This window comes from Perca fluviatilis, chromosome 23 (assembly GCF_010015445.1).
Source record: "Perca fluviatilis chromosome 23, GENO_Pfluv_1.0, whole genome shotgun sequence".
NCBI classification, from domain to species: Eukaryota; Metazoa; Chordata; class Actinopteri; order Perciformes; family Percidae; genus Perca; species Perca fluviatilis.
The window spans coordinates 9,753,206-9,767,264 of NC_053134.1; the positions used below are offsets into that span (position 1 = coordinate 9,753,206).

The 14,059-nt window shown below is 41.5% G+C and overlaps 1 protein-coding gene across 3 annotated transcripts in view; it reads right to left on the reverse strand.

The window, feature by feature from the left end:
• Positions 1-537: 537 nt before the first annotated feature.
• LOC120553797 (protein FAM180A) overlaps positions 538-14,059 on the reverse strand; it is a 16,584-nt gene continuing 3,062 nt past the window's right edge. Inside the window, exons 2-5 of one of the 3 annotated variants that reach the window (XM_039792510.1) lie at positions 8,587-8,710; positions 2,923-3,020; positions 2,222-2,546; positions 538-915 (exon numbers count right to left, since the gene is read on the reverse strand). In XM_039792510.1, coding sequence (XP_039648444.1) covers positions 2,223-2,546; positions 2,923-3,020; positions 8,587-8,662 — 498 coding nt within the window. In that variant the 5' untranslated portion in view covers positions 8,663-8,710 and the 3' untranslated portion in view covers positions 538-915; position 2,222. Of the gene's footprint in view, positions 916-2,221; positions 2,547-2,922; positions 3,021-8,586; positions 8,802-14,059 lie in introns of those variants that run through there. The other 2 variants (XM_039792507.1, XM_039792509.1) reach the window with 2 other exon arrangements.

The window sequence follows — 14,059 nt, forward strand, 5'->3', positions numbered from 1 at the left end:
TGTTGTAGCAGTGTTTTGCCATTGAGAACGAGGTAGCACGCTAGCGCTTGCGGTCAGCCACCTCGTCTCGGCTGCTGATGTAGAAAGCCCTGCAGATTTTGAACAGCTCACCCGGAGACTGAAGGCAGGACACATTCAGAAACCCCTATCTAACTCAAAACAGCATGGATGTTTTTTTTTTTTCCAAGTTTGTATGCGTGTGGAAGCACCAGAGACACAAAACAACATCCAAAATCCCAGAAAATGTGTTTTTTTCATAATATGGGCACTTTAAGAACATGAAGTTTCAGACAAGGAAATGCAGTTCTGTCTGCAGCCACTTGGTGCTGCTCTGTCAACATGCATAATGCTGCTGTGGGTTATGCATGACATTTAGGGATAATACACTAAATGGATAAAATATTAGACTCATTGTTTCATGAAGTATACTGATAAGTCAATAACCCGGGTAAAAGCCTCATTTTTCTTATTAAATCTACAGCCACAATCACAGAGGAGGAGCTGGAGATAAAAAGAAGCAATGCAGTTAGTAAGTCATTTTTTAAACTTTGAGACAATTAAGGGGTACTTTATGTCAGAAGCAATGCAATTCCAAACTATGAAGTTCTGGGGATTGCCATATAACACATGGAGCAAAGATGCTGTAAGTGTTAGAATGCCTTAATGAAACTGTCAAGAGTCAATACTGGGAACAAGAGCCTGAGCTCTACCGCTTTCTTCAATACGCCGGCTTCTTTACGCTCCGTCAAGTAGTGCCCAGACACATCCCAAAACTCATCATCCACATTAGAGCGGTGCAGGGAGTGTCTTAGAAGGAAATTCCACACAGTCTTCACTTACTCATCAATCAGTCCTCCCGAGTCAGCGCCAGAAGCTTGGGCATTGGATGAATGCTGACATGCTGAGAAAGAGATCCTGTAAAAAAAAAAAAAACTCCTGTGATCATCATATACATTTTTTAGAAATAAAATGCCTGGGGAGAACATGCAGCTCTGGTGGCAGGAAATGACAAACATTGAGAGACTACCATTTCCAAGGCTGGATAAAAGCTTGAATTGGAGCAAAATACTAAAATGTAAGCAAATGTAAAACCAATTGACTCAAGGAGGGAAAACAGCACAAACCTAAACATATATATTTTCTCTCCACTCCAAGATGAGTGAAAGGGCACGAAAAGCCTATTAGGGAAAGTACCTATTTCCCAAAATGAGTGCGGGAAATGGGTAACTTTGAAGCAAACATCTATCAAACATTTTACAGTTTTCTCAAATGAGCAATCAGGGGCATTGATGTACACAGACTCTTACAGTCTGTGGGTTTCATTCAAATGAGCGGAGCAATCTTTTCTAGACAGAGCGAAGCATCTAGTGCCGTCTTAAGTAATTGGATGACATCAAACATGAACACAGTCAGCACAGGGGGATGGAGGTGACTCTGTGTGGAGTTCTCAAGCTAGTGTACTGCAATTAGTTAGATTTGACACATTTTTAAAGGTCAGAATCCTTGCAACCTACAGGTCCATACTACACACACTCTTTACGAGTCTTACTGTGGTCATTTATTTCCAGTGACTGCCGCAGTGCCCAAGTGCCTGTTAAGACGGCTGTGGAAGTTTATTAGAGCTCACTGGGACACAACTTGATTAATGAGGCCATCCTGTGGCTCACGCAAATACATGGAGCACAGATACTTTACAGGTTTTATTTCATTTCCACATCATGAACAAAAGGTAGTAAACATAATGCACTGCATTGTATGAGCTGGGAGGAGTAAATACACTTGGTTTTTGAGTGTGCTGTTGGTGGATACTATTGTCCCATGAAGCTTTGCATGAAGGTAGTGAAGGAGACGCTGCAAAACATTTAAGTAAATTGTGAATAGTGGTGAGACAGTTTCAGGAAGATCACAGAAAATAAAGAAAAAGGATGAACTCTTTGGAAAAACATTTTGCTTTCTCTTTGTGAATTCCAGAGTTGAAGTTGCAGCTTAAGTATTGCATCATTTATTAGTACAAAGCAGTCAAGTGCATTGACTTCTTGAGTTTGAAAGATCAGATTTCTTGTATACTATAGCAATTAGTATATACTAGAATTAGTATGTAGTGTATAAAACTGGAATGCAGTTTGGGTCAACAATAGCGGTTTAACAGTCATATAAAGGGGACCACGAGCAAGTGAAATCACCATAAAATTGTGTTTAAAGAAAATGTTCTGATTCTTACTTTAAAAGGGTGTGAGGTCCTTTTGAACGGCTTTGAACAGCTGTATCACAGCGTCCGTCCACGCCTCCCTCTGCTGCGGGCTGCTGACTCGAGCCAGTGTCTGAGTGGTGTACACCAGGGTCAGCACCGTCCTCTCAAAGTCCTGCCAGCTCAGAGGCTGCCGGCGCTGGGCGAGCTCCGCTATCAGACGGCGAATGTCGGAAAGCCTTTTGGGCAGGACGTCCTCACAGATGACCTCCAGCTTCTCCACACTCCTCAGGGAGGCCAGCTCCTCATCGGGGATCAGCATTTCCCCACCTTGGATCTCCATTCCAGCTAGCAGAATCTGGGAGGCACAGGTCCATTAAAAAAAATCCTCAGGAACCATCTAGTTACAGTACTAACCTAACTAAATAACTAGTTAGGTTCTACCTCCTATACCAGTCTGCCAATACAACTATTTATTGACCTCTTTGTGGAGTGAACTGAAGACTTCATAAGATCTTAATGTTATATAAAAACATCGGGTACACACATACTTTACATGTCTGCACATGATTAGCAGGACAGCAGCTGTGCTTTCATTTTCATCAGATGGACCAGAAATGTGTGACTTGGACAGATCTTTTGCACATCCTCAACATAAGTGGCATCCAGTAATGAAGCACTGACTGAGCCATTAACTGTTTCAGCACCTCTAAACCAACATGATCTAAACTGACCTCAAAAAGCAGGTTGACGTCCTCTGACGAACCCTGGAACGTGGGGTTGATCAGCGAATATGCCCCACGCTTTATCCTGTATGCAGATGGATACAGAGCTAGAACACATAAGTACAGGAAATTGGATTAGAGGCTCTCCCTCGTATTCGAGAAATTAGCCACCACATTATCCAACATGGCATGCATGTGGGTGGGCCAGAGGTTGAGCAAACACAGATACATTACTGCTCAAATATTATGCAGGTGAGATAGAATCTGGCTCCAGGCAGGGCTGGGCAGAGGGTAATTGGTCTTCAACCCGAGCCACAGATGCTCCTATATTTACAAGTGGCAGTGTCCCGTGAATCCAGAGGTGAGATATCTGCGCTCACAGAAGGGGCAGGTTTTGCTGACCTCATTTGGCCAGATTTCAAAGTGTCAGTCCATGTATGTAGCAGACCAGGGACCCCGTAATCTGAGGTGTCCAGATAGGGCTGGAATGAAACCCCTCGCTCTCAGCTAGTGGAAACAGTTGCTGTGGCTACTGTATCTCTATGATAAAATACCATGAAATCCAAATTTTACTGGAGGTGATAACCGGAGGCAATTCCATATGGTCACAACACCTCCATCCAGAGGTAGAAAGTAACTGCATAATCCTCAGTAATTTGAGGACTTATTTTTTAACTTTGAAAGAAAAACTAAAGTTGGACTTATTTTCAACTCTGTAAAAAGCAACTAAAGTTAAAATATTGTAGCTTTAAGCTACCCAAAGAGCCATCTTTTAGTTCACCAGCTAAATTATCTAAATTCCTAATAAATGCATGAGGGCATATCTGTGTCCAAGGAATGATTTATGACTCCCCTGATCTTACAACGCCATATTTGCATTCTCATTTTTGCTTAACCGCCATGTGTGATTGTGAGCAGATATTCCCACTGGTAATGGAAAGTATTTTGGGGGTCAAGTCTAACAACGGCTGAATAAGAAAGCAGAGGGGTCACACAAGAATGCAGAGTAACCCCACACATATTTTCCATTTCCATACTGTTGATATAATGAGTTATATTGCTGCCCAGACTCTTTAATTGTGTCTATATCATAACACCCTCTACTGTCTAAGACTCCCAAGACACTGTAACAAGTGTAAGAAACTGCTTCAGAGTGGAGTGAAAAGCAAAGTTGATTAGAGCTGAAAGTTAAACCTTCCTTTAAATTTCTCCAGACGTTCTAGTTCTCTTTTTCCACTGCTTCGCATATGATGTTGCCATCCAGTGCTTGGCTCAGCGTGTGAGCCAACACACGGATCACACACACAGATCTTAATGAGGTATACAGTACAGAACACTGGGCTCCATCTGAATTCGGATCCAATCCACCTCCTACCATACAGCGGGATCTATGGCGTGCTGCCTCGCCAAATCTGCAATAATGATCAGCCTCGCTGGCCAGAGCCTCGCTGGCCAGAGCCTCGCTGGCTAGAGCCTCGCTGGCCAGATACATTTAGGCTTTATAGCATTTGTGAGGCCAGCCAAAGCCACATGCACTGGCTGATCTCCCCATGTACCTGGTTTCTGCTTGGGTGACTGCCAGTCTCAGCTCCGGCTTTGCTTTCACAACCCAGCCACCGTTCAGAATGTAAAGAAAATCTGCAGCTCTATGTTCCAGTGTTAGAGGAATAAAACCCACCAATTTGGCACATTTGTGTAATCCTCAACATATTATCTCAAAACTTTCAACTCTCCAACCTATGTAAAAAAAAAAAGCCAAAAAAAGCCACAAACCCCTCCCTCCGTAAATCCCCGTGTAAAATACATCAACTCCAAAGCTTACTAAGTAAAATCAAAGTGAAAAAATTAGTGTTGCCATTTTATACATCCTCCGAATGAGTCAGACTATTTCTTGGCCAGCTGTTGTTGCCTGGTAGCGTCACATTAAAGACAAGACTAAGAACATTGCAATGTACTGTTTTAAGACTTTAGTCTTTGTATGGATTAAATAAATGTGGTATAACGGGATCGTAGGGGGTGCTCTTAGGCGGATTTTGTTACTTTTGGACAGAACCAGGCTAGCTTTTCCCACTCTTTCCAGGCTTTATACTAACCAAACTTAATAGGCTGTGGCTTTATATTTACTGTACAGACCCGAGTGGTGTCATTCGTCTCATTTAACTCTCATCTAAAGTTTTTAAAAGTTTTTTTTCTGTACATTTTACATACGTAATTAGCAAAAAGATGTTTCACGACCTTCTCCACAATGAAAACTCTAAACACCAAGTAACCGTACTGAGGATATTTCCCTAGATCCAACACTGACATGTCTGTAGGTGAAGATTTACACTCCTCGTGAGTGAGTGACTCCCGAATGCACAATCAGCAGCGGAGGAGGAATGCCTGTGCAGTCATTTTAGATACTGAAGAGACACTCAAGCTTCAGTGGAGCCTTGTCAAAGCAAACAAAACAACACCCAGTGGAAAATGTGCTCATTAGAACAAGGGTTATGTTGTTAAAAGATCAAGGAGCTGCAGGGAAATGACACCTTGTAGGCCAACCCAATGCTGATTTACATTTGAAATTGATAATCTCTAATTTACATAAAGGCTGTCTACCAGCTTCCAGCTGCGGGAGACAGCAGTTTGCAATACAATGTTATTGCTGGTTAATGCTCACATGTTTGGAGCAGCACTGCTGCAGCCACAGAAACAGGCCATGTGTCTTACAACATCAATAAAGCTACAAACAAAAAAATCCCTGCAAAGAAAACACAATCAATGTATTGTTGCACATACGTGATGGCTAAGTAAAACAGGTAAAGGACTCAAATGTACTACTTAGTGGCAAACAGGTAAGCTAAAAGCAAAGTTTACTGTGTGATAACAGGGTTTTGCAAACAGGCAGACAGTCAGGACAACAAAAAAGGGCAAGACAAGCAGAGGAAGGTTAAAACACGAGGCTTTGTTGCGCAGCAGACAATCAGGAAACTGATGGGAAGGGTTAGGTATATATACTAAGGAGCTGATGAGGATTGGGGTCAGGTGCGTGGCTGGAGGTAATGATAAGAATCGGAGCCTCTGGAATGAGAGCAGAATTAACCCTTGTGTTGTCCTTCGGGTCAACACAAGGGTTAATACAGCACCTTAGTGCTTGTTTGTACAGCATTTTGGTCAGCTTAAACTGTGTTTAAATGTGCTATAGAAATAAACTTTACTTACTTACTTTACAAGAAACAGGGTTTAGAGAGCAATTCTCAACGGAAGTACATAATCCTTGTTTTGACAACACAAGGGTTAAGCAATTAAAGCGAGACCAGCAATTCAAATGATCAAATTTAGAATCAAAATCAGTTCATTCCAATTAAATATTTAGCCAGTTTAAAGAGTAAAAGAGATGTGTTAGTATGATATTAAAGTTTTAAAGGTCCTTTGACATGCTGCTTTTTGGATGCTTTTATATTGCCCTTAGTGGTCCCCTAATACTGTATCTGAAGTCTCTTTCCCGAAATTCAGCTTTGGTACAGAATTACAGCCACTAGAGCCAGTCACACAATGAGCTTTCCTTAGTATGTGCCATTTCTGTGTCTGTAGCTTTAAATGCTATTGAGGAGGAGAGAAGGGGGCAAGGTGGAGGGTGGGGGTGTGGCTTTGACCAACTGCCACTTTGCTTGTTTGAAAGCCATGATGTCTCTCTCTCATGGGCGGGCCAAATTCTCTGGGTGGGCAAAGCAGAGAAAGGGGAGGTAACCTTGCTCCTTATGACCTCATAAGGAGCAGATTCCAGATCGGCCCATCTGAGCTTTCATTTTCTCAAAGGCAGAGCAGGATACCCAGGGCTCGGTTTACACCTATCGCCATTTCTAGCCACTGGGGGACAATAGGCAGGCTGGGGGAACTCATATTAATGTTAAAAAACCTCATAAAGTGAAATTTTCATGCCATGGGACCTTTAACATGTTACTTCAGGGGAACAAACAATGTTTCAGCTGACTTTTCCGGTTGAATATCTAATGCAGATGTCCCTTCTTACAACATATCTTTCCCCACTGCTCATTCTAAGCCTGTTCATTCCTTTAATGTGTCCCCTCCTTCCTCCAGCGCTTCCAACAATCAGTGTTTGGATGGGCAGGCTTCCCCCAATGTCATTATACACAGGCAGGGAACTTGTAATCTCCCGCTAACTGCTTGCAAGGAGATGAGGGAACAACAAAGATCCATTAATTAGCAGGGCTAAATGGTATTCCTGGCTGGAGGGATGTCTTGGTGAGAGAGAGAGAGAGAGAGAGAGAGAGAGAGAGAGAGAGAGAGAGAGAGAGAGCGAGAGAGAGAAAAAAACAAGCAAAAATAAAACAAAATGGATGTCTGGATCCATCCGGCTACGGTAAAAGGGGGTGAAAAGGACACGGGAGGAAATAAAATCTTTGCTGCAATGGCCCATCTTCTGCTTAGCATATAAATTCAACTCCAAATGATGTTAAATACAAACTGCTTTTTTTTTCTAGCAGCTCAGATGCTAAATCTACTATTTACAATGTACAATGTAGACTCAGACTTCCCCATCAATATTCCCACTGTGAAACAAATGTGCGAGGCTAACCTGCAATAAAGTCACTTAGTATCGCGAGGGAAGACGTGAATACTGGGTAGACTGGTCATGATTGGAGATCCTGCACTTCACAAATGTCCAATTGCCACCCAGCAAAATACTGTCCTTCACAATGCAGGATCATGGTGCTTTACATAAGATTAGCACTTTAACACACCTTTTGGGGTTCATCTGCCCAAATAATAAAACTAATTTTGATAAGTGCTGATCAAGTCCTCAGTTCTACGAGTGTTTTAGCATCTTTCAGCTCATTGATTTGGTTTTGATGCTCGCAACTTTACAGTTGTGATTCAGTCTCATGGCTCTCATCAACCATATTTTCGGCTGTAACAGAAAGCAGTTAAAAATCCACTGTACACTACCTGCCTAGTGTGAATGTTGAGCCTAAATTCGTCAGGTGGCCAAAAACACAAAGTGCTAACATGCTAATATTGCTTCATGTTTGCTGCATGTGTAATTAGGCAAGTGTTTGCTAGCATGTTTGCCTTACAAGGTGAGAGGTTAAACAATTAACACTTAATCAAAGTGGCATAAATAAACACAACAATTCAACAACTTTGCCTGCCAGAATTTGCACCTTGGCAGAGGGAAGAAAAATCTTAGAAAACATTTTTGTAGTAAATCTTAAACAATAGAACCATCTTTCGTGAAAGTATTATTAATATTCTGTCAATGGCCCTGTCTCTTCTGTAGCTGACTTTAGCACCATGTGACTAATCCAAAGACTTTAAGCTGTGTGTGTTGAGAAAGGAATTTCCTCAGGGAGTGGATCCAGTAACAACAGGCCAGGCTTTTCACTGGAAGATGATCTGTTGATGTCTTGCGTGTCACAATGTTCCCGATATTGGTGAAACATAAACACATTCCTTCACAGACACACACACAGAAGCAAACCAACATTAAACCATTATGAATGATTGTCTATTTTCTAATAGGCAAATATTTAAAATGAGGATGCAAATTGTTGCAATTTTTGACTAAGGGATCGTTCAAGTCAGCTTTTTACATGATGTTGACATTGTGGCCTATGACAGATGATAGAGATATAACGTATACGTATATATGGAGTCTGTATGTCCACCTACCTTTCCTGTGATGCTGAGGGGCTGCCAGGTACATGGACAGGTAAACAATGATGAGCAGAGCCCACCACTGTGTCATGTTGATCCTCACTAACAGATCTACACACACACACACACACACACACACCTGAATGCACACTCTCTCTCAGGGGATAAACATCACAATGGTGGATGAAAATTCTCCGACCGATGTGCAGGCTCATTCCTTTATTCACTGCATTTATTTCTTCTGTTGCCACCTCCCTCCATCCATCCTCTTTCCCCCTTTTTTTTTTTAGTGTGTGTGTGTGTGTGTTCTTTACTCAGGTTGGCCGTCTGGGCGCTCATCTGGAAATCATCAGGATTGGAGAATGCCTGCCCTCTTGGCTGAACTTTTCTCACAGCTCTTGCTTGACTAGCTGACTGGTTACTGTTACTGTTTGACTCTCCAACTGACTGGATAAATGTAACCGACTAACTGGATGACTGGCTGACTGACTTGCCGATTGATTGACTGAGCATATTGGCATCCCATGAGCCAGAACCAAACCAGAGCTAGTACAAGAGATGGATGGTCTCCTTAGAGAAGTACTCTCTAGCTTGATCAAGCATTCTTTTCACCCTAATGGATAATTATGGTTTCCTTTCATTTTGGGTTATTTTAACTGTTTGGGCCATCGGTTCTGATAACATTGTACACAATAAGTTAACTGCTAAGATCTGGGAACATGAAAACATTGCTACAAAGGAGTCAGACGGAACAAGAAAAGAACAGAAAGTGATTGCTAAAATACTTAAATAACTCAGCAACCATTGAATGACTTGTCAGAAGGTTTTGTACAGAGATGCATGGTCCCCAGAGGAATCCTACTTGATCCTATTGAATTTGGTGATCCCATGACTTTTCCTCTGGCACCACTATGAGGTTGACATCAACAACTTGTATGGATTGTCATTAAATGTTGTACATTTGTGTCCCTCTGGATGAATTGTAATGACTTCAACGTTCCTCCGAGTTTTATCTTGAGCCACCATCCGGCTAAAATTTAAATTTATGACCAAATATACGGATGAAATTCTCATCAGCCTCAGCTGTACTTTGTACTCCTAATTAGCAAATATTGGCATGCTAACACACTTAAAAAAAGATAGTGAACATGGTGAACATAATACCTGCTCAACATCGTTAGTGAACAATTCATTCAAAAGAACAAATCTTTTGGGTGAACGAACTGAACTGAGACTTCCTGAAATGATCCGTTCATTTCGGCTCATGCATCTTGCCCCGTTGGACTACACTTTAGCGATGTCGCCGTACAATGTTGTCATAAAACAATCTCAAGAGCCTACATCTGTTCACAAAATAATTTATCACAACAAGATCCAAGTCGTAGCTTTTTTTTTTTTTTTTTGTTACATTCAAGCCATCGCCAAATGAGTTGCTACAAAGCTAATTAAGACCATCAGCTCCACAAAACTCTCTCTGTATTTCTCAGCATGGCTGTGTTTAGAAATTGGTGGCGTCAGGCGACTTTTGCGCGCAGAAACTCAAGTAAAGATAATTACCTCTTCATGTTTTTTTTTTAATCCTCCGTGTCCTCCTTGGCTACGTAGCAACTGTGTGGAGGAGGGGTGGGGGGGGTTGAAGCGTGAACACGGAAGGCTTGTGTCATGTGGATGAACCAACAGAATTGTTGTCATTACTTAGAATTCCTCATGGGGGAGACAGAAACTACGCACTATAGCTTTAATGTATTCTGTAAAAATGGAAATCATCCATCTCCCGCCCACACAGACCTTTCTCTTCATGTATTTTGGCTGAAGTTCAAGGTTAATTAACTGAAATTCTACACCGCAAAGAACAAAGTCCTGACTTAAAAAGGCTCGTTTGATAATCGTGCAACGACCAGACGATGAAACCCAAACTGAGACAGACGGAGACAAACAGCTATGTGTCAATAGTCATCAACAACGACGTGAGGACCACTCAGAGCATCTTGATTCTAGGCTGTCAAGCAGCTTTACGCTCTCTCCTCGAAAGCCTCTTCTGTTCTTTGTTGTCACAGAATATGTGCAATAAACACACAGTCCCCATTCTAGTGCCAAAGCACATAATAGACTGTGTAGGTGCTCTGGATTTCAGATGGTTTGTTTTCCTGGCTCAGGCTGCATCTGTTAAAATAAAATAAAACACAGATAATGGCCTCGTGTGAATTAAGGGAAGGCACATCAGTCATATCAGTAGATTAGAGAGCAACAATTAATTATTCAGAGGATGCAGATATCAAACCCAAATGTTTATTCTAACAATGTAACGCTGATAATACCGCACTATACCTTATCGACGCTGTGCTGTTAGAATAAACAATGAAGTCTAGTGTCTCTAGGCAGATATCGTCCGCTTTTTGAAATTGTAAAGGCACTACATTTTTTTCAGCTAAATATTCCCTGTTGACACAGGCATCAGCAGTTGAAGTCACAAAATGCAATATGAAAAAGGCAGCACAAGACGAGTGGTGTGCTGGGCTCCCATTTCATTTCAGTGGAAATAATTTTTTTGGAGTGGACATGTGGGAGCCATAACTCCGTTTATCTGGATACTTTTAAAGTGATTTGATGTCTCTGTGGGAAAAATAGTTGTCAACAACTCAGCGTTCATGTGCTCCATTTTAATGCTCCAAAAATAGGATGGTGGTGCGGAGGAATTTTACAACACAACAACATCAAAAATGTCTCATAACTGCTTCGTGAGGAGACATAAATCATAATTGTGTTAATCTAGTTGCATTTAAATGTTTGATTAATCTACACAGTGCTGGATGACTTGTCATTTTGCTCTACTGCCGCCATATGTTTGATTGAATATTTGCTCGCAGTAGATAAGAACCCAAGGAATGATGCCCTTTTTTTAACACATAGATGAGGAAGCTGGAAGAACACTTCAATGCCTAAGCTGTAACCCTGCATGTGATACACGTGACTAAAACAGGGCGAGAAGGCAGATGGCATTGTGAGGGGCGAAACAAAAGCCCAAAAAGTGGTCTCTTCTGCAGCACGTGTCTTCTGTTTGCCTGCAGGTGCATGACAAGAAAAATGCTACTGACCCCTGAATGTTTGGAGTCAGTAACAGTAACACACAAACACTCAGTCCACAGCAGATGCACTGTTTTGTTTATGTCCATGAGGGGGCAGTGTTACGACACATCCTGAGAGATCCAAAACTTATCCAAGATCATGCAGTGATTGCTGCTGCTCCCCAACTCATTGCTAAATTAATTCAGAAATAATAAGAATTCTATTCGGATAAGGTCTGACAGTATGAATGCAGCCACTTAACAGAGATCAAACGGTTGTTTTGGTTCAAACCAGGTGGGGACCCTCGAGACATCCTTTCATTAAATTGCGTCTGCGCTATAAATCACTGGAATCCCTCAGATATGCAAATTGCTATGAAGCCACTGTGCATCCGAACTTGCAGTTCGTCAAATTGCTATCACACACTAAAAGTCTGCAGCTCCAGTTTAATCCTACAAAGCTGTTAGTGCGGATAACAGGTAAACACCTGACCTGATTGTGCAAATATAGAAAATGCTGAGATGGTGTACTATTTTTTTATTTATTTATTTATTTTCAGCCCAGGGATTGTGACTCATTGGGAATGTTTTTTGAGTAATGGCTCAAAGTTAAAATCATGTTATAATACACTGAATATTGTTTCTGACAGGTTGCAGGAACTGAAGCCTGGAGGCCAAAGCAGGAGTCTGCATGTACTGGATGTAAAACACACTGCTTTTCTTAAGGACAGCCTCCAGCTATTAACTGAGCTGTGTGTACATTTTTACTTTATTGCAGTTCACGTCTGCTTAGTTCACACTTCACAGTCTGTGCAAAACAAAGCCTTTCAGAGGTTATGAGTTAGACATTTTAATTATTTTTTTTAAATCCCCAACCAAAGCTCTGCTGAAAAAGCTTTCTGCCTTCTTCAGCATTTCACTGTAAATGAGACTTTGTTCCTGCTTGATCCAAAAGGTTGAAAAGAGGTGAAAAACAATTAAATAAAAACACAGAGGCAAGTCAAACAAATAGTTGTTTTGGAAGGTCATATCGCTTAAATGAGTAAGAGCAGAAAATGTAAGAAAAACAAGGAACAGGGGGCAAGAGAAAGGTGTATCATGAGGATAATTACGTCCTTCAGAAAGCAGGACAGAGAGAGAAAAGTGAGAAAAGCTTTGAGAACAGTGTGAAATGAACTCTTTAAAATTTGAAAACCAAGATCCATTGATTGACCATAGTTAGTGGCAGCTTGGCGGCCATCACAACAAGTGAGGCCGGCGTGAGAATAGGCTGTCTTGCACATCTCTACCTGGCTGGCACGAGGCACATCACGAATCAAAACAGCTCAAAACAATACCGAGTGTGAGTGTTCAACCACAATGCCTAATCATCGTACCTCAAGCAAAATAATTACCTCAACTGTCCATCACACTTCTGCAAACATTTTCATCAAGGCTCATCTGAATAGACGCAACAGTTGCAGCTCAGCCTTGAGTCTTTAAATGGTGTTGGCATGTCTTGGACAGCTTGCATTGTCATGGTTGGCCCTGGTGGGTGCCAGGTGTGTCTCCTCCTAACCCCAAAAAATAGCTACCTGTCTGCCTTAAATACACTACACACTGGAGAGGAGACAGCTACAGCAGCATTCCAGTCTAAATAGACCACCTGTCTCATTACTGTGGCATCCACTATTTAGTACCATACAGTATCTTAATGAGTCATCAGAGTAAATAAAGCTTTATAACTGTCGTGAAATTAACGTCTTGGTATAGTTCATGTTGCTAATTTCCTTCTTTGTTCTCCTGCTTGTAATGTTTGACCAATTAATTTATAATGACCTGATTCGTGGTTCAGATGGCAGAACTGCAAAACAGCTTATCTGGCATCTCGTCCATGTTGGTTTAAAAGTTGACACTTCATTCTTGCCCTTTGAAGCAGCTGTTGACAAAACAATCTCCAACTAGGCAAAGCTGGCAATCGCTCCAGGGGCCCTCAGATTCTCATGGGCCCCGAAGGCCAAAAGGTTGTCTATGCAGCAATTACTTTGTGGCAATTTGATTGATTTTGTTGGAAATGTTACCAAATCTTGAGGCCCTGTCTCTAGTTTTAATACTAGCCCTAACCCTAATATTTCAGTTGATGTCATGCTTACATGATGCATATTCTTTTAATAAAATGTGTTTCAACAAATTATCACAAACTAACTGACAAACAGCAAAACTAGGGCAGAATAGTTTTCCAGTCAAGGAAAACTAGTGTATTTCTGGGGCTCTGGGCTGAGAAGTGGTGGGGGTAATGTGTGTGCGGTGGCTAAATTGCGGCCCACAGCTCAGTCCCTGCCACTAAAGTACTATGCATTATTTTGTGAATGCATTTTGTTGAATGAAATGTTGCTACACATTGAAAAAAAACCTTGATTATCGTTGGAAAATATTTAACTGGA